This window comes from Alosa pseudoharengus, unplaced genomic scaffold (genome assembly GCF_046254945.1).
Source record: "Alosa pseudoharengus isolate Yale_2024_CS ecotype anadromous, Long Island Sound unplaced genomic scaffold, YU_APseudo_1.1 YU_APseudo_1.1_scf_8, whole genome shotgun sequence".
NCBI lineage: Eukaryota > Metazoa > Chordata > Actinopteri > Clupeiformes > Clupeidae > Alosa > Alosa pseudoharengus.
Genome location: NW_027468870.1, coordinates 9349524 through 9370133, shown reverse-complemented (window position 1 = coordinate 9370133; position 20610 = coordinate 9349524). Strand labels below are relative to the sequence as shown.

General features: G+C 38.8%; 1 protein-coding gene across 2 annotated transcripts; it reads left to right on the top strand.

Moving 5' to 3' along the window:
• Nucleotides 1–312: 312 nt before the first annotated feature.
• Nucleotides 313–12346, top strand: puraa (purine-rich element binding protein Aa). 2 transcript variants are annotated; one of them, XM_076274079.1, is made up of 2 exons: nt 313–388; nt 8101–12346. In XM_076274079.1, exon 2 carries the CDS (start codon nt 8178–8180, stop codon nt 9036–9038), a length of 861 nt encoding a protein of 286 aa, XP_076130194.1. In that variant the 5' UTR covers nt 313–388; nt 8101–8177; the 3' UTR covers nt 9039–12346. The 2 variants fall into 2 exon arrangements, 1 of the variants encoding a protein (XP_076130194.1); XR_012984620.1 differs by lacking the exon at nt 313–388 and having other exon boundaries at nt 8066–9248; nt 10790–12346.
• The last annotated feature ends 8264 nt before the right edge of the window (nt 12347–20610 follow it).

Genomic DNA, 20610 nt, shown 5'->3' with positions numbered 1-20610 from the left:
GATTTATGTCGTGTTTAGGCTAATTGCAAAAAGGCTCTCTGAATTTCAGCGTCTGAAATCATGTCTTTTACAGCCGGCTTTAGTTTAAAGCCTGCAGTTTCCTTAGTGCAACAGTGCGAGGCGCACTAACGTTGCCATTTACTTAGCAACTGAACGTGCTGACATCACAGGACAAACGTACAGCGTTGAGTCTGTACGTGCGTCCGTTTCTCCATGCCACGACTCGCTATTTCGTTCCATCTTGTGAAAAAGCGAACCAGCGAAGCAGTATTACGGTACTGCTGACAGTAGGCCTTCGAGGCTTGCTGGTTCTCACTTAGTGTTTTACTGTCTGTCAGCGACTGACGGAGCTGGGACTGACTAGCTCTCTGCCTGTGGACTAAGCGGGGTAAGGATAAGCCGAACGTTGTCGCTTATTATCGGGTCTTTGACTTTGGCAAACGGACGTCTCTATATGTCACCCTGCATTCTGCAGAGGAATTCGCTGGTCATTACAGTATTCAACTCTTTTGCACAGTCATCGTAGGTGCAAGCGTAGCTTGGTGATGATATCCAATGTAACCTCTGTTATTTTTTAGATAATTGCATGGGAGTTGATGTCAAAATTGCGTGCGGCATTAGAAAATATCCGGTCTATGCCTTTCAGACTACAAGGGTATTCCGCAATGAGACGGTTTCGTCAGCGATGGTTAAAAGTCCAAACACTCTTATACAGACAACCTATAAACAAACACGACCAAATCGGTCTGCGCAGATACTTTTACAGACTCTCTCCAACCCTACCCCCAACTCACACACACGCATGTGAACACGCACACACACACACACACACACATTCACGACTGAGCAGCGACAAGCTATTGATGACTGAGCAGGGAAAAATAGGCCCAACACTTTGAGTTGAGTTTGATATGTTGGAAAAATGAGTGAGCAGGTGGGCTAACGGCATCTCAGTATTTTAAGGTCATACAGTTCAGTCTCCAAAAGAAAAAATATTGCTGCGTTTTAACAAAATGCACAGGCAATAGAGATAATATATGTATTCTGTCGTAAGATCTATGGTAGCCTCATCACCATAGGCTACCCATCCCAGGCTGTTGATCCTGACTGAAAGGGCAACCTTACCAACTTACTTAAGTTTTGAAAATGACCAAATTAAATTACTCCACCCCCACCACCCTTTTTGTGTGCATTGGCTGGAAATGTTCATGGCTCGGTCCGAGCCTATATGTTTGTCCAATTAACAGAGCCAGTACACATAGCCCATGCTGCTAAAGGACCATAAAGAACAATTAGCTTAATCTGGCAAGTGAGTTGGATTAGAATAGCAGATTTTACCTTCCATTGTGCAGGCACTAAACAGAAATATCATTAACCGAAGTTTATATCAAGTAAAGACCTAGAAGATGTCGACCTTAATTTATTATTAAATAAATGAGACACACATCTTACATCAATTAGTGCTGCTCGTCATCTTCAGGTGTTTCCTAAAAATCTTAGGTTGCAACCCCCCTGAATTGGAATTCAAGTGAGATACAAAGGTAGGTAGAGTATCTTGACTATTCTAAGATTTGATCGAATGCTAATTTTCAGATGTCATGAGCCCTAAGCAGGTGTATGCATGCCCGCCATACAAACTTAGAAGAATATTAATATGCATACTAACATAGGCTACTTTTGCACATTCTATAGATATACGACACAGCACTGCAAATTTGGATTGGTCATTAATGGATAAACATTGGTAGAATAGATTCTATGTCTGAAATAAAACTACTAATTTGTATTTTTATTTTACACATTTGGAGCATTGTGGGACATTGAAATACAACCACTGCAGTCATTTGTCAAGTATATGGTTAACAATTGTATGTGTGTGTGTGTGTGTGTGTGTGTGTGGGTGGGTGTGTGTGTGTGTGTGTGAGAGAGAGAGAGGATGACATAAAAGAAATACGGAGAAACGTCTCACCTCTTCACAATCCCTTGCTTTGGAAGGAATTGCTGTCTTTCTCTCTTCTTTTCCTTCCCTGTCTCTTCAGTATATACAGTAGAACGTCAGAATAAACTATTTGGTTTTTGTCTCTTCGTTCTCCCTTATTGAATGTTTGAAAGTATAAGTAGACTAAATAACTATAGTGTTTATATTAAAAGATTGGCCTAATCCATCCCCAATGAATTCCCTAGATTAGCATGGGCCTGCTTGTATTTTTAGCCTCTACACGCATTGTCTCGTTCTCTCTGCCTATGGCTCCACTGCTGTTAACTTTTCCAAAAGTTTGTTTATTTTGTTTCAGTCTGCCACTCAAGTTCTCTATGGGAATTAACAAACCAGTGTGTCAAGCAGAAAGTAAAACTGCGGTGCGTTTGTAGCGTTTCTGTTATTTGTTAATGAATAGCACACGTAAATTCGAACGAATGTTTCTCGAGTCAGAGCTTCAGACAGTGTATATGGACTGAACCATCGTAGGCTGCGTGCGTCTGTATTCAAAACTGCATGTCTAAAATCCATCTCCTTGCATGACGATGCGTAGGGCTAATTATTCATATTCAGTATCGGCAGTAGCCTATTAGGCTACCGGCATTTTAATAATGCCGATACATTTCAACCTAGTATTGCTTGGCAATACGCTTTTGGTGTGACATAGGCTAGCTTTAGTTAACTTTAACAATATGCAATCGCACACTATAGTTTTATATTATAAATATTCAGATTCTGTCTAGATAAAATAATTCAAGACAGTTATGAAATAGTGTCAAGTCCAGTTGTCCAGCTGTCAAGTCGTTATAGCAGGGGATGCCGTTAGGCTATACCCAACATGAAATTGGATAATTTGATCCATTAGGGCAAAATTCAGGTTTTAAGTTAATGTAGAATAGGCTACACTTAGATAACAACTTATTACTTATTATACCACAACAAAACTCGTTGGGCACTTATAATAGATGACAGGGTAGGCGTCCTGACATTAAGCATTTGCCTCACATTTCTATATTGTTGCTTATATCATGATGTATTGCTAAAATAATAACTCCTCTCCTAGTTACTCTGGCTCCCTATAGTGGCCAGAATTAAATGTAAATCTCTCACTTTGGCCTATAGCACACTGACTGGATCTGCTCCCTGCTATCTTAATTCAATGATCAAGATATATATTCCCAACCGCTCACTGCGGTCTTCTGATGAGCGTCTGTTGTGTCGACCAGCCATAAACGCTAGGTCAAATTCAAGACTATTTTCCTCAGTGCTTCATTGTTGGTGGAATGAGTTGCCCAATGCTCTCTGTTCCTGTACTAGTTTTGGGTCTAAGAGGGGTCTAAAGGCATATCTGTTCAACATGCACTTAGTTCATTAAGCGTTTCTTCGTTATGGTTTGTATATTATAGTATTTATTTATTTATTTTCATTAGGCTATTGATTGAATTGACATTGCTGTTTATTATTGCTATTCTCCTTAATGTAGTCTTACCAACTTTTTAAATTATTTACTGTTAAATTTAACTTTGTGTTGTTGTTATTTGTATGTTGCTAAATACCATAACCATAAAAGGGCTAAATCAATGACAAAATGCTTCATCCAAAGGTTCCCCTCCCACTGTTATATTTTCTCAGCAGAAACACACTATAATAATCACACTTTGATTAGCCATGCACAGTACATTATATTGCTACATAATTGGCCACAAAATGCCACACAGAGGCATTGATTTTCCTTAGCACCGAGTCAACAGAAAATCTATACTTTAATTTCTTATCAATCACTACATCACTTATATCTTCAATAATTGGGGGGAGGATTAGGTATGTGTTTGAGGTAAGGTTACTCGGCTATATGGTTCATGCACGGAGTTGTTTGACAAGTTGGACACCAGCTGCCACAAGCATATAATGCAGATCATTACTGTAACTGTATACGTTTCACTCTGCTTTAGTAAATGGTAACTATTGGCAGTAGTAGACTAAACAATGGATTTATATAGGATATATACATATCTAATATCCAGGGGTGCGTTTCCCAAAACCATAATTGCTAATTGCAATTTCCCATTGCCAACCAACTAAGTTGCTAACAGGTTAGCAACTTTTGGGAAACGCACCCCAGACAGGTAGGCCTAATTGCACACTATATCTGATCTCTGCTTAAATCCCAGAACACAAACTAACTCGCAGAATAAAACAGTCAATGTAATGGTAGTAGAACAGTCTGACAGCGACCGAACAGCATACCTTAAGATTGCCTTGAATTCTTTTTAAAATAGCTCAATGGGTGCTACTCTAACAAGTGAACAAGTTGTTGTTTATTTAATGATTTTAATCAAATGTATTGAAATGTAAAGTATTCAGCATATGCTAATTTTGTTACCTAAGCCATACATTTCACTTGCACTGGTAAATGGTACAGAATCTGCTTTTTCGACACAGAAAATAGTTTTATTTTTATTAGGGACATTACTACTTATTCTAATTCTTATCTTTAAGCTTTTCAGAAATGTGAATTTAGACATGATAAACAGAACACAGTATGCTTTTGTAATGTTTGAGGTTTAATGTTTGGACAGAATGAATAAATGAAAGACTCATAAAGGCTACGTTTTTGAAGTGAGTCAAGAATACAGAACCAAATCAACTAATTACTCATCTTAACAGAACCCTAAAAATCTTCTGTGTTGTAGGTATGTTAACACATAGGATATTGTTAGAATTTGTCAGACCAGCAGATCAATATTCTTTATTAGAAAGCATAAAATTCAGAAAAACAGTCAAATAAAAAAGCAGAAATTATTGACTACAACGATAGCCTAATTTATTTTAGGCATACAATGGATTTATTCTTTATGTATCATGTTTTTTACCTTCTAGGGCAATGAATCTCCTTATTACCTCGATTAAGATAATTTTTTAAACGAAATTAAGAAATGGTTGATCATAAATAGGCTAGATGTCTATAAATAAACTATTTTCGTTTAGTAAAATATGTTATAAAAATATTTTCTTCGTTTTTGTTTAGAATAAAGTTAGTTTTATATTAGCATTACTTGTAAATAATAATAAGAAGGATAATGCTGCTTAATTTATATTTTTCTTTCAGTGGTTGGTTCCATTTCCAAGTGTCTGTTAGTTATGGCCTTTAGGAAATGTTTTCATTTACAAAAGTGTGGTGGGTGAATTGGCTTTACCCCATTTAATATTCCATTTTAAATTCGAATGAGATGAATTAGCCTCAAATTAGGCATTGTTTTGAATTCAATGACAACAAGTGGCAAATGCTAAGATTTTTATGCTGACTAGACAATTCACTTCCAAATCACATATAAAGTGGCTACAATAGCCTTAATGGCTGTTTTCGAAATGGCTAATGCTTGTATGGAAAGAAAGTGGCACGTCGTGTGCAGTAAGTAGCCTATGCATCGTATGGCATTTCGGAAACAGCCATAGACGGTATATAGGCCTACGCTATTTTATTTGAAGAAAATGTATGACATGATACATTTAACAATTCACTAATTTAAAGCGTTCATAAAAATGGCATTTGTCTTTCCTTGATTCGTTACTTTTTTTTACCTTGTATTTAGGTAGGCTATATATGATAACCTAGACTACTACCAACACAATGATCCACGATGATCATGCGTATTGCAGGTTAACAGTTCCGAGTCAGTTAAGGTTCTCTCTGAAAGAAAATGAGTCGATGGGGAAAGGGACTTGCAGAGACTATAATGGGGGTATTAATGCGTGCGACTATGTCCGGAAAACATCAATTAAGCCTATAGCCTAAAAAGTGCTTGACTCATTCCTGAAATTGCGAAATGTCTTTCGGGAAACACACAGACTAGACGGTCTGTGTATTTTATACGAACTTCTGCTTCCTGCCTGCTGTTGCAAGATCGGTTTATCCAATACTGAAGTTCTAACATAACACTATAGGGCAAAATGTTGGGTTTCATAAAAATACTATCTTGATCCAGTAGGCTACTTGTTACCTTAGATCTTTGTTATGCTTGCCCTGCTTTTCCAACAGCAGGCATGATCAGATGATGCATAGGCAATTACAACGGTAGGCTACAATTTCTGCAAGAGAATGAGTTGGTATGGGAAAGAAAACGAATGCAATTAAAAGTGTGCTTGACTATCAATGTAAAAAGGGAATGTGTTTCTTGTACAGGATGTCATTCTAAGTTACACTATATATATTTTATATTTGCATTGGCATTCAATCAATAGTTATGCTTCTCTGTTATGTGTGCACTCTCGCCAGCAGAATGAGCTTTATTTGCCCTCCTATTACCTTGCATCCTGATTGCAGGGCTGTTAGGCTAAGCAAGGAAAGTGTCTGTGCATTTTATAAATTTTTTGAAGCATATGCATACAGTATATAATTAGTCATTTCCAAATCTTAAACAGCCCAGCCCATGCCTGAATTTAGATAGGCTTACACACACGCAGTGCCTCGGGACACAAGGCTCTGCGATTGTCATCCTCGATTTGACAGAGACTGTTCTGTTTTAATGCATGTAACAACGACCCTGGCCTATAGGCTATCTCGTATATAGACCACCTTTTCGCAAAGACTGCTACTCAGGAACACGAAGCTATATGGTCTTAATTTATATGACCATACACATAGACTGTCTGGACATACACAGACATAGTCCTTAATGAATAACTTGCCCTATAAATTAATTGTAACAAATCCCGACACAGACGACTTATAACACACGTCACACTCCTCTCCTTCAATATATTCATGGGTTTCATCAGGTCCCTTTCCACAGGTGTATAAAATCAAGCACCTTAATTATCAATGCAGACTGGAAGGTGCTTGATTAATACACCTGTGGAAAGGGACCTGATGAAACCCATGAATAGCCTATAGATTAACATTTCCTGAGGCTGCCTCTATGTTGCTTTGCCTGCCGACATAAAGACCCTTTTAAGTTTTGTCTCCAAAATAATCGCCACCTGTCATTTGTTAAATGGAACTGAAGGCTAATGATTCTGTGTAGGACGCATATCCCCCTTCACCAGAACTTCTAGCCTCTGAAGTTAAAAATGCAGTTATGGGATAGCCAAGGCTACTACTATTTTACAGTTTTATTTTACTTACTATTTTCATGTCCAAATATTGCAGTCAAGTGCAGTTGGCTACTATATCGTGTAGTGCAGTTTTTCCATGTCCAAATATTAAATTTCCTGCATATGAACTGAAAACCATCCCTTTTGACTCTTGAAGTCAGGCTTGTGCCAAATTCCAAAATTGAATTGAAACTGGCTCTTAAATTCCAATTGAATTCTTGAATTTCACTTGCATTTTAATTAAGGTAGCAAACAGGAAGCAGAATTGCAATTCGAATTGTGCACAGCCCTGCTTGAAGTAGTCCAGTTATGTTTTATAAGCTACAACAACGTGTAGTGTACTACTTTACAAGAAGAAGGATGCCATTACATTGTACAAGAAACTTAATTCATATCTGAATTGTCATAAAGTTTAACAGTAGGCTATGTTGGTAGCCAATGCACTAAACCAAGATTCATCCTTTTTTATGGTTTATGCACATTTGTTTCAGTTACATCCACAGCCAACCTTTACTGAAACTATTGCTTTCATATGCGCTTAAAATCTTACAGACAATAACAATGATGGGTTTTCAGGAGCCTGCTTACAAACCTACTATAGGCAGCTGTAGCCTAGCCTATACAAGCCATACAGCAAGCCAATGGAATAATAGGCTACCTCAAAACTAAGCGCAATGAATTTGGTTAGCTGTAGGATGAACAGCTGGCGCTTCACAATGTCACTGTCTTCTCAGGGTAGCCTTATATGAAAAATGGCTATTGGCTGTAGACCTACGCGCATTATTCACAGTGTAGGTAGGCCAATTATGATTAATGCATATTATTGTCAGGACATATAGGCTTGTTGGCTATTTGCCCAGTATGAGTAAGCCTAAGACTTGATATGTTGCAAAACATTATTTTCTCTCAAAGAGCAACAATGTGGCAAGGTGACTAAAATGTACATTGCCAATGAAAATATTGTTCTTAGCCTAATATTTAACGACACACACTAGTTGAAATGTACCTCATGTGCCTCTCTCATGCAGATCTCGCGAGAGCGGTGGCGTGGCTGGCTGGCAGTAGGGTTGCAGTAGACAGAGGGAGAAGGCAGGCAGGCAGCATCATGGCGGACAGAGACAGTGGAAGTGAGCAGGGAGGAGCAGCCACGGGCCCGGGTGTCGGTTCCATGCACCCAGTGACAGGAGGGGCGGGCTCGGCTTCCGGGCTGCAGCATGAGACGCAAGAGCTCGCTTCGAAACGGGTTGACATTCAGAACAAACGTTTCTATCTGGACGTAAAACAGAATGCGAAGGGCCGCTTCTTGAAGATAGCTGAAGTCGGGGCTGGGGGAAACAAGAGCCGCCTGACTCTCTCTATGTCAGTTGCTGTTGAGTTCCGTGACTACCTGGGGGATTTCATCGAACATTATGCCCAATTGGGTCCTAGCAATCCGGACATGGTGCAGGATGAACCGCGACGCGCTCTGAAGAGCGAGTTCCTGGTAAGAGAAAATCGGAAATACTACATGGACCTGAAAGAGAATCAGAGAGGCCGGTTCCTAAGAATTCGACAAACGGTGAACCGGGGGCCCGGATTGGGATCCACGCAAGGCCAGACGATCGCTCTTCCTGCCCAGGGACTTATTGAGTTTCGTGACGCTTTGGCCAAACTCATTGATGATTACGGAGTTGAGGACGAACCCGCAGAGTTGCCAGAGGGTACATCTTTGACTGTGGACAACAAACGGTTCTTCTTTGACGTGGGCTCGAATAAGTATGGAGTGTTTATGAGGATAAGCGAGGTGAAACCTACGTACCGCAACTCTATCACGGTGCCCTACAAAGTGTGGTCCAAATTCGGAAACACTTTTTGTAAATATGCAGACGAGATGAAAAAAATTCAGGAGAAACAGCGAGAGAAGAGGGCATGTGAGCTACAACAGCAGCAAGAAGAATTGCATGGCGACGATGGAGACGAGGATTGATAAATGGAGAGAAAACATGCAAAATTAATCAAAATAACAAGAGAAATTATAATTAAAACTTTACTGTAAAAAGAAAGAAACCTAAAGATTTAACTGTAACTGTTTAACTTCAAGGGAGCACCACCCACAAATCAAACCTCCACAGACTGACAGTTGCGACTACATGTCACCCATCGCTGGATGTTACCCACGTAATCCACCATTAATACAGTAAGCGGCTGCTAAACAAAGTAATAACATTATATATGAACCGTGTTTCCTACTTGATTACAAATGATAAAGAACTTGAGTGTTTATTTCCCCTTATTAACCAAGAACTTTTGTACACGTTCAAGCTATTACAAAAGGTGTTTGCAATGTTCAAATAGAATTGTTGCCGAAATGCGAGAAACAAGACCTTTTCTTGTGAGCTAATGACTTCAGCACAAATCAGAAATTTTAATTTTACTGTCTTTTTCTCTTTTGTTCCTTTTTGAACCAAAACGTAAAACCCTTTCAAGACGGTTGTCATGTTTACCACCACATATGTTTCATGTGAGGGCTAGGGGTTGAAATGTCATGCAAGCATTCGGCCTGTCATAGGTAGGCCTACAACAGGCAAATCCATTGGAAGGGATCAAGAGCTGTTTGCAATAGGCTATACATTGCATCGATATCACACATATTGGACTGGATGGTGGATCTCAAAATGAAGACCTTTCCAAGAGGCATATTAATATTATTAATGTATTTTTTTATTGAGTCATGCAGATCATTATTCTATATCTTTGTGTCTTGTTGTCATGCAGTGTGTATGGAAAAGGTACCTGACTTTTATTAAGGAAGTACAGTAACTACTTGCAGCAATGACATGAGTGCTTGAAGATGCAGTCCATGATTTGGTTTCACTTTTCCAAAATGTTGTAGTTGGAGCTCAACAGCCTATTAAATTACTCACCTCCTCCATTCTCTTGAAGCACCATTTTGATTGGCTGGGATTGTTTATGGCTCAGTGTGAGCCACATATTGTATGTTCATTTTCCATTTACAGAGCCGGGGCTGCGTACGAACACCGCCTTTGAGCGCAAACACTGAATAGACAGGTCGAGAACTGTGAGGAGCAATTCACTGAACTCGACAATAAAATGTAGGAAATTAGTCATGGACTGCACCTTTAATGACATATTTGTAATATAGAATTTTCAACCCTTCTTTAAAGCCCATTAAAATGTACAGGATCTTACAAAAGTGCTAATGTAAAAAAAAAAAAAAATGCAAAGTATGATTTTGTGAATCAGAAGTATTTCTGTGCTTATGGAAAAGAGAAAAAACATCCCGCGTTTTTAGTGGGAAGAATTTGACAAACAATCTGTAAAAGTATTTAAAATATCTCTATCTGTCACTATATATATATGTATACAGATATAGATCTGTATATAGATATATAAGCATATGTGTGTGTGGCTGTCAGTGTGTGTGTGTGTGTGTGTGTGTGTAACAATCTACCAATGACAGAATGAGTGGTACGGAAGGATGCTGTAGCTGCATGTGAACCTGTACACAGTTGCATTGAGATGGACATTTCAATGACAGTCCTCAAGGACCCTGCAATGAAGTGGTTTTCAATTATAATTAGACTGTTAGACTGTCTTGTCCAGATCACTAAATCTTTGACCACCAATGTGGATTTCACTTAGTCTGTAACTGTGGTGCCATCATTGCGGACATGGTATGTACCAGGGCAGTGACTACTCTTTAATTTTCAATCCTAGTGCCGAGGTCGGTCTACAGCAGCGAGCTCATGTGGAAAGGGAAACCCTGACTCAAGGAGGTCCTTGAGAACCTGTGTTGGGTGCCACTGGCATTGATAATACTTGTTGAGGAGCGTAACTCTTCAGCATTTAAAACAACCTGGTGCCTTACACGCTTGGCATGCTTACACGCTGGCTGGTGCTTTGGATTGCAGTTTGGGTTCATGTATTTGATTACTTTCTTAACCTTCTCGATGTGTGATTTCATTTGAAAGTCTTGTCCCTCCCCGTACCTTCCCCTACCTTTTGTGTGACCACACAACTAGTGATGCCCACTGGTTCCCCTGGAGAATATAGGACATGGGTTAAAGTCGCAACGATTTCCCCGTTGACCTATATCCCCAAACCCAATCATCCAGGCATCGGCCTACATGTAAACATGGAAGGGGGTGTTCACCTGGACAGTAGTGTGAATGAGCTAGCTCTTCACTTGCAAAGCCTAGGCCAGTGATATAACCACAAAGGGTGGTAGGGAGTGCCACTTTTAACTGGGTAGGGATTTAATACGCTTGCACTTCCCCTGTGCAAGGTTTCTTGTAATGCTATGGCTTGGACAGTAACGTGTCATTTGTCAGAATTGTAAGGCCTCTTGTTAGAGGTATAGTCAGCATGTCTAATTTTTCTTTTCTAACATTATTCCACATTATTTGTCATTTTGAACATTTTGGCTCACAAGTTTTTTTTTTCTTCTTCGTCTTTCTTTCCAGTGCTATATTTCATTACTGTGTGCAATATCGTATGTGCCAATTGTGGCAATATATGTATATCAATTAAATATAAGATTAATATTTGAAAGCATGTGGCTGAATTCCACGTTTATTTCTCTCTTAAGGGTTTTTTTTTTTTAAAAAAGCCTTTTTCTGCACTTAAACTAAAGGTCTGTATCTGGGTGAGAAGAGTAGAAAAAACTCCAGCTGCCCAGTCTAGACAAGGCTTAGAGACCACTCCATCACATCCACACTACATTCATTGGACACCTACCTGTTCACCATTCTCTCCTGTGTCCACACTCCTCCACCTACCGCACCATCAGTGGGGGTTTCTCGATGGGAGGGGGAGGGGAAGGGGCAGATGTGAGGTTGTATGAGTGGCTGTACATGTGGTGTCAGTGTTTCAGTGGGGGTTTCAGTGGGAGCTTTTAGCATGCAGTCATGTTCCCTGGTTGTACTAAAAACAAAACAAACAACAAAAAAAAAAAAAAAAATATATATATATAAAAATTAATATTATATATATATATTGATTGGAGGAGATCCCTATGAAAGTGTATGATGATCTTTATTCTGTCTTCAGTGGTTAATGGATGTCTAGCACATTGCTTTCCCAACTAGAGGAAGTATCTGACTAATATGGTATTTGGAAAATGATCTCAACAAGGAATGTCTTGTGCATTTTTTCTTTAACTTATATTCCTTATGTTTTCAAAGATGATTATTGAATAACGCATTCAATGTTGATAAGTCAAATATAATTTATGTACATTTTACAAAATTTTAAAATAAAAGAAATGTTAATTTACCTACTTCTCACTAAACGGATTGCATCTTTCCTGTTCATGACTTTGTGTGATGCACTCTGGTTTGCCATGCAAGACTATAATCATGAAACGTACAGCATGTCTAGCTCTCTGCGGGTCTGCCTTGCCTCTTGCTGTCGGACAGTTCTGAAGATCTGCTACATGCATACCAAATGTTAACATGGAATGTCAAGGATCTATAATCCACCATCTTTACAGGTATACTATTAAGCCATAAGAAGCTTTTAAAGAATTTAGTGGTGGTAAATTTATAATCTTTTGTTTTTGACATTCTACAAAATTCAAGGTGAAATGCAATCTGCAGTATAGCAGCTACTCTTAATGATGTCATTCCACCCTGAATTTATGAATGCTCTAAAGTAGAATATGGAACCATGTTAGAACTGGGCCTATGCTGTGCAGCTGAAATGAACAACCAGTCATTACATATCACTAAGAAACATTCCATGGAGATGCAAGTCTATGGACGAAGTTAAGAAGGATTATGGAGTGCTTTGTTTAACTCGGACTGAGTTATTGGACTGTTGAATGTGTGCAGATCACCCATACATTAACATATATTTAGAAATGTGAAATTTCACTAAACAAAAAAAGCTTTAAAAACACTGTCAGCTTTAGGACATTATTCAGTGAGTGAACATTAAGTTCTCTCTACTTCCAACAGATAGACAATGACAATGTGTGTCAGTGTATACAGCCGTGCCATTGAAAGATGTGACATACACTACAATGTATAGTGAAACAAGAAACTGTGCCTGCTCGGTCACTATATTGTACTCCTGCTTTGGTTTTGCATTGAAGCATCTGTGCTCTACCATTAGTTAAGCAAACTCTGCAGCTCTCTTCTGAGGTACTTTATCACGATTTAACAATCCTATTATTCATTTAGCTTTTGTATTTATTGTTATGTAGATGCTAATGGTGCTTTTCTTTTTTGGAGATTACTTCCACTGGCAGATCATTCCCGAGGAACCTCTTGAGGCCTATTTTCTTTTTTCCATATTTGCTTGTTTTGATCAATTAATAGTTGGCTCTAGACCAGATGTGGCATCTGAGTTGAACTGATGTGCAGATTGCGCGGTGAGTAATAACAAAAGTACAAATGCCAGTTTTTGAAATATTGATCACCTTTTCCCAGTTTTTGTCTCCTTTCTCGACTCCTTTTGGCTCTTTTTGCTGATCAGGCAACCTAAATTTGACAATGTCTCTTTCTTTCTGTAAATGAGACGATTCTCCTAAACACCGTATTGAAAATAGCTTGTTTCACTTTGTCATTTATTCAGGGCTCACACCACAGTGTGAAGACCTAGATTCGAGGGAATTAAACAGATTGTTTTGCTTTGTCACTTCTTGTTTGCTAGATCGTGTTTAGGACTGACACAGTGATTCGAGATTGCACATCTGGTCTGCCTTTCAGGTGTTTTACACCCTGCCTCATTCTAATCCCATGAAAGGAGGTGACATGTTGGTTACTCATTGTCTGTTGCCATGTTGTCTCCTTCATTCAGGTACAGTGATTCATGTGTTTATTTGTATTTTGTGTGGTTGCAGTGCAGAGTTGAAGTTTAGCAATGTTCCCCCTTTACTATTGTTATTCTTTTGGTATCCTTGTTATCCTGAGACATTTCTCAACATTACTGATTGTCCATAGCATTTGTCACTAATGTCATGTGTTGCTTGTTAACTAATAGTTGAACATTTTGTTAAATTGTTGTAGTTTCTGTTTCAGAATCCAGAATTCCCATATTGTATTTGTATTTACTGATTTTATGCATCAGATTGTAGACAGTGTAAAACAAACAGCACCCGGTGTTGCCAAAACACACATTATTTTTTACTGCGGCCATTTTTGTTCGGACCACGAGCTGTATTTCAGTTGGGTTTAAAGGAGAATTCCGGTGTGATATTGACCTAAAGTGTGTTGAAACATGATACCGAGTGTGAACGTATGTCTCATAGCCCATCTCGGCTTGTCCCCTGCACTCCAAAATCTGGCGCTAGTTAACCGATGCTACCAACAGCTTTTTCAATGGTGGTGCTTCGGCATTGGGCTAGCCATGCAAATAAATCACTGTTTTACACCATTTACAAGGCTCAATGTATCTTCACACTTCATTGGTAGACTTCCGAGGGCCCTGAAATTTAAAACGAGACGTTGAGAACTTTGAAAAAGCACTGGTAGTTTACTTACAAGACGATTTATACAGACAGTATCTTCACGAAGTTTAGCGTTTGCAGCCGTCTTGAATTTAGTCACAATAAGTCGAGCGACGAGTAAGAATGAACAGGTATGATAAGGGATCAGATTCCAAAAATAATTCTGTGGAAATGCAAGGATTCCAGTTGCTGCTACTGGAAGAAACTGGAATCCATGCATTTCCACTGAAACTCAATGTCTCGTTTTAAATGTCAGGGCCCTCGGAAGTCTACCAATGAAGTGTGGAGATACATTGAGCCTCGTAAATGGTGTAAAACAGTGACTTATTTGCATGGCTAGCCTGATGCCGAAGCACCACCATTGAAAAAGCTGTTGGTAGCATCGGCTAACTAGCGCCAGATTTTGGAGTGCAGGGGACAAGCCAAGGTGGGCTATGAGACATACGTTCACACTCGGTATCATGTTTCAACACACTTTAGGTCAATATCACACCGGAATTCTCCTTTAAGGGTTGCTATTGAGCATCTATTCAAATTGTATTAAAAGTGATTAGATCAGCTCATAGCTCTCCTTGCAAAACTGACGTCACATGTTTTTAACTGGCAGCGTATGGCTAAGAAGAGACAGTTTATAAGTCAGACCCACTAAGCCAGCTAGGAACGTAAGCCAGTTATAATACATTTGTGTATATTGTGTGTACAGCACACTTTAAGGCAGTAATGAGCCTTCTCATGAAGACAGTTTTTTAGGCCTCCATCTCTAAAGTGTGGTGGTGGCTGGCAGGATTAGCCTATAGAGCTCAGTACATGGCATTTAGTTCAAGAGCTCAAGTTGTCCATACCATACACTTGTAGAATTTTCTAAATTGTCTAAATACTGTCTTATAACGGAGATGAAAGACGTTGTGGTTTCCTAGATATGCAAGTCATCACAAAATAGAAGCACCCATTAGAAGGACTCTCAGCCAATCACTGTGTGTGATGGGATCTCATAGAATATAATTAATCAATACTCTTACTTTCCTGAACATTGGAATTTCCAATTACTTCTAATAATCTTTGCTATGCTGTTAATTTTCCTCCAGGTTCTTCATTGTATGTTAGTCTGTTCTCTGTGATTTATTTTCTTAGCAATCTGACTTGGGACTGGCTCATAGTCTTGATACCCTCATGTGCAGATTTCCCCCATTTTTTTTACAAACCTTTAACATTTCTTGGTCTTATTTTGTGCTATGTTTTATATTCATCTTTCAACCTCTTATCCGACTGAATGGGTCAACATCGTCAACAAAGAGATAAGTATGGACATCTTCATTAACATGTGTTAGACAGTTTGTGATGTTTTTAAATTATTTTCTCAATGTGTGCACTGATGACTAACTAACTTCTGGGCCATGTTCAGAGTGCCTTTGTGCCAGGTTACAGGGGTATGTATAAATGTCCTCTGATGACCTCAAATGAAATACGACCTGCTCCTTGTGACACAATGTTTTGTTGGCTTCATTTTCTTTCATGACACTCGAGTTGTGTTTTCATAGCTGTGTATATCTGGTATGTCAGTGAGGTTTTTCCCCCCAGTGAGTGTTGATTTATGCATTTATCGACAAAGGCCAGATAAATGTTATAAATGCCCTGTAAGGCTCAAAACAGAATCTACAGGAATGTTTGAATTGGACACGCTCATTTAGAAAGCCCTAGTGACTACTTTGCTTGGGCTAGTGTAAAAGCTAGCAGCATTTTCTACATTTCTATCATACCTTTATAATAGATTGTTTGTTGGAAGTTTAGAAGCCTCTTGTTTTTGGCAACAGAAGTACACTTGACTATTAGGCTGTGCTGGTTGCCTTTTTTCCCTTAAACATAAACATGCACTTGAGTCCTCCTGTGTTCCCTATTCAGGTGTTTTCATGTGGCACTATGAAGTGTTCCATACTGGCACAAAAGTGACTCATGCAACATTGAAGATGTCCGCAAGAAATACCAAACATCCCCACTGGGTGCATCAGGAAATTGCACCTTTAAAGTGTTATTGCTTCCTTAACATTTGCTCATAATAAATATATTTTAATGTGGACAACCATCCCTGAAGCTGGGTAGTGGACATTTGTGATGACGCCAAATAGACTGCATTGCTGTTTAGTTTCTAGGTGAAGGATTAATCAAAGCCTCCTAGCTAGAGCTGAAAACTACCCCTGGGCCTGCAAATGGGATGTGCTGTCTCTTTAAGTACAGGGCCAACATGTTGCGTCTGCGGCTGAAGTCAAGCACTTTTGCAATCTTTAGTGTATCCTGACACCTAGTGGACAGGGGTATGGGAGCAATGAATTTGAATTGAATCATCCCCATCAGTTCCAACTATGCCAACATGTATTTTCTAATATTACATGTATATAAAATATAAGGTCATCCTTAATCAACAATAAGCTGAAAGTGACTTAATGGAAATCAAGGGGAAGTGCACGCATAAAGATCCAACTGTAATTCCCTAGTACCCTTGTTTATGCAGCAGTTAAAGGTGATTCCACATAGTGCAATATGTTTTGTTTTATTTATTGATTATCTTCTCCCAATTGCTTGCCTATGTGTTGCTAATTGCCAATCTTAAGTATATTTCTATTTGTTTGAAGGAATCAAAACTTACCCCACCGCACTTATTATTATGAATGACATTATATAGCCTTTTTAAAGGACATTATATAGTCCTGTCAGCAGATGAAAGTCATTATACACTGTGTCTAGTCTACCCACTTCATGTACTGTCAATTCATCATAATTTAAACCTCCACCTTTTCACACCTTACTTCCTAATCCTCCTGTTCTCCCTCTCTTCCTCCTTCCTGTTCTGTCACTCCCTTCCTCCTCTCCCATGCCGGCTGCTCAGGCCCTCCTTTGCCAGCCTTGGCAGACGCGCCACACCTCTCGAAGCCTGGCTCGGCTCCTTCCTGTGAAAGGTACCGACCGCGATTCAGGCGAAAGGTTGTTGATATTTCAGCTCAGCAGCCAATCATATTACAGCTCTCTCCCGTGTTTACCCCTGCTCCGAGCACGTTCATTGGTGGAATAGTGTATGGATCTGTCATACACTAAGCCACTTTGTTTTTGGCCCAATTACAGAACAAGGACAATGTATGAACGCTGGTATTTTGTTTTGTTTGTTTGTTTGTGTATTCTTGAACTCTAAAACAGAACAGACAGGACCATGAGGAGAAATTAGCTGAATTCAATAAAAAGTGTATTGGATTAGAATTGTGGACTGAGCCTAAAAGACATTCTCTCCTCCCTATTGTCACAGCCTCACTTTCAGTCAAACGTGGTATGTGGAGTTTTGAAGATGTCAGCAAGAAATACCAAACATCCCCACAGGGTGCATCAGGACATTGCACCTTTAAAGTGTTATTGCTTCCTTAAGATTTTCTCATAATAAATATATCTTAATGTGGACAACCATCCCTGAAGGCTAGGTAGTGGACATTTGTGAGGATGCCAAATAGACTGCATTGCTGTTTAGTTTCTAGGTGAAGGATTAATCAAAGCCTCCTAGCTAGAGCTGGGAACTACCCCTGGGCCAGCAAAAGGGATGTGTGGATTATTCCTGTTTAGTTTAGAACACTACAACAAAAATTACAATTCTCAATTGAGATTGAGAGTGGGTCTGGAAAGGCTTCATTGAATTGCCATTTCCAGGGGTGTAACTAGCAGTGAAATTAACCTTAAATGTGTGCATTAAACTCTTACCAAACCGTTTCAGAAGTGCAGCAGTCAAATCTTTCTTATGAACGAAGGTTTTAAATGTAGTTGTTTACTCAATTCCAAAGAAAATACACATCCACATTTATTTAACTCTGTTGCCATCAGCGCAGCCATTGGTTGTTTTGAATGCACTGCTCTATCTGTCATCATTTAAAGCCTGCCCCATGCTGGATTAGCAATTGTGATTGGTGCCTGAATTTTTGGGACATTGGAAATGGGTGTCAATGGCCTCTTTGAAATTCAAATTCGCTAACAGCAAACGGAATATGAAGAATACCACATTGGACTACAAATGGCCCCTGTATCAAATACAATGCAAGTCAGTGGAACAGTGACATATGCCTGTGTTCAAGACCACTTGCATCTTATAGAATTCCACATAGCTTCTTTAAGCATTATGGCATAATACTCCCTAACAATGACACCTCACAAATAAACATAACGTGTGTGATTTCGGTCGAATTATGTGTCATGTGGCCATGCTACATGCAGAACGAGTTGGACTGCATAGAATGGACACTAAGACATTGTTTTTGATATTATTGTTGTGTTAAATAAATGTTTAGTTGTTGTGACAATCTGATAAAGACAATTCCAAAAATAGAATCAGTGTCCATTTTCCTTTTTGTTATATTTTCTGTGAATTTCCATACAAATTGATTTACATTTAGCAATTGTCATCCTAGAAATTGTTGCACACATGTATCAATGTAATTGACTAATCTTAATACTATTTTAAATGTTTCAAGGAAGTTTTTTTTGTTCCTAATTCAAATGCAGTCAATGAAATTGACAGCTGTGATACCAGCAAGGTCTCTTAATTAAAGCAGTGTGCTACACTGGCTGAAATTGTGTGCTGATTCTATTTAACCGTCTGCAGGCGGGTTTTCAAGGACTGTTTTGTCCTGTTTGGCCAGAGGGTGGTGCTGTTGATTTAAAAATGTGTGTTATGACTTAAATAACTCTCCTCTCACCTCAGGTGGGTTACAACAGTTCTCTGTGGACTATGTTGGACCTGTCTGCATTTTAAAGATCATATCTATTAATGAAACTTGATATGACCTCAGAGACATGTTCTCTTTCAGAAGTCTTGTCTTCCAAAGAAGTCCCTTGAATGGCTCTCAAAAACATGTCAAAGCAAACAAGTTATGTATATGCTTTTATCCTACAAAACCATTTGAAAATAGTTGTAATAAAAAAGATCTAGCTTACTCATTGTATTGATATTTTGTATTTTGTTTTGTGTATTTTTTAGTAGGACCATTAAAACAACACTATTTGAAAGAGGAAAAAGAATGGTTAGATCACTCATGTTGATATGAAGGTACAGATCGCAGGTGCTGTTTGGGGTTAACTCCCATGCATTACCAGCTGAAGCTGACATACAATACGGCAGTACAAAGCCAAACCGTAGTAACTACTGCAATAGTTTTAGGCACATTTCAATCAATGTAATGTGAGTGGCCTCTGCTTTTTACATTGAATAGTTTTTAGTTATGAATTTAATAGAAGCTAAGTATGATATTTACCTTTTATGTACTATTGCAGAAAATAGAATATAACTGTGTTAAGACAAATGCTTAAAACCTAAGTATATTAGTGTCCACCAGATGGCTCCTTTACATATTTGAAAATTGGAAGCGGTTTATGTCCACATTTTTCAGATGTGATTGTGAACATTTCAGAAATATAAACGAACACATAAATGTTTTATTTTAAGCTGTTATGCACATGAAAGTAAAAAAAAAACTATATACAAATATTAAAACTAACTAAGTTTTGGACTTTTACGTCAAGCAATTGTGCAATCTAAACAATCTTTTTGCTTTATTTTTATGCATGTAAATTTGTAGCCTATACTTAAGCTAACATTTCTTGAAAAAAGGATGTTTAAACAGCAAACATACTGATGTATACTGCCATCTAGTGATGCATTCTACTAATTGCAATGTATAGCACTAGTCTAACTAGCACTAGTCACTTGAATTTCCCCTTGGGGATCAATAAAGTATCTATCTATCTATCTATCTATCTATCTATTAATCTAGTCATCCATCCTCGTGTATAAATCCAATTTACAATCAGGGCGGGGATTGCTATAGGCGAGCTAGGCAATTGCCTAGGGCGACAAATGTGTTGGTGGCGCTCTCTAGCATCGCCCTTAGGCCTACTTCCCATTAATCATAGAATTAGAAAAACAAGCGAATTAAAACATCTTTATTAAACATGATCATCCTAGGCGCCCAATTGTTTCTGAAGTACATTTGCTGCGCCCTCGCGGCAATTCAGCAGCCTACATGTAGAACGGTCGCAGCCCCTTACTCGCAGTTTCCCCAAA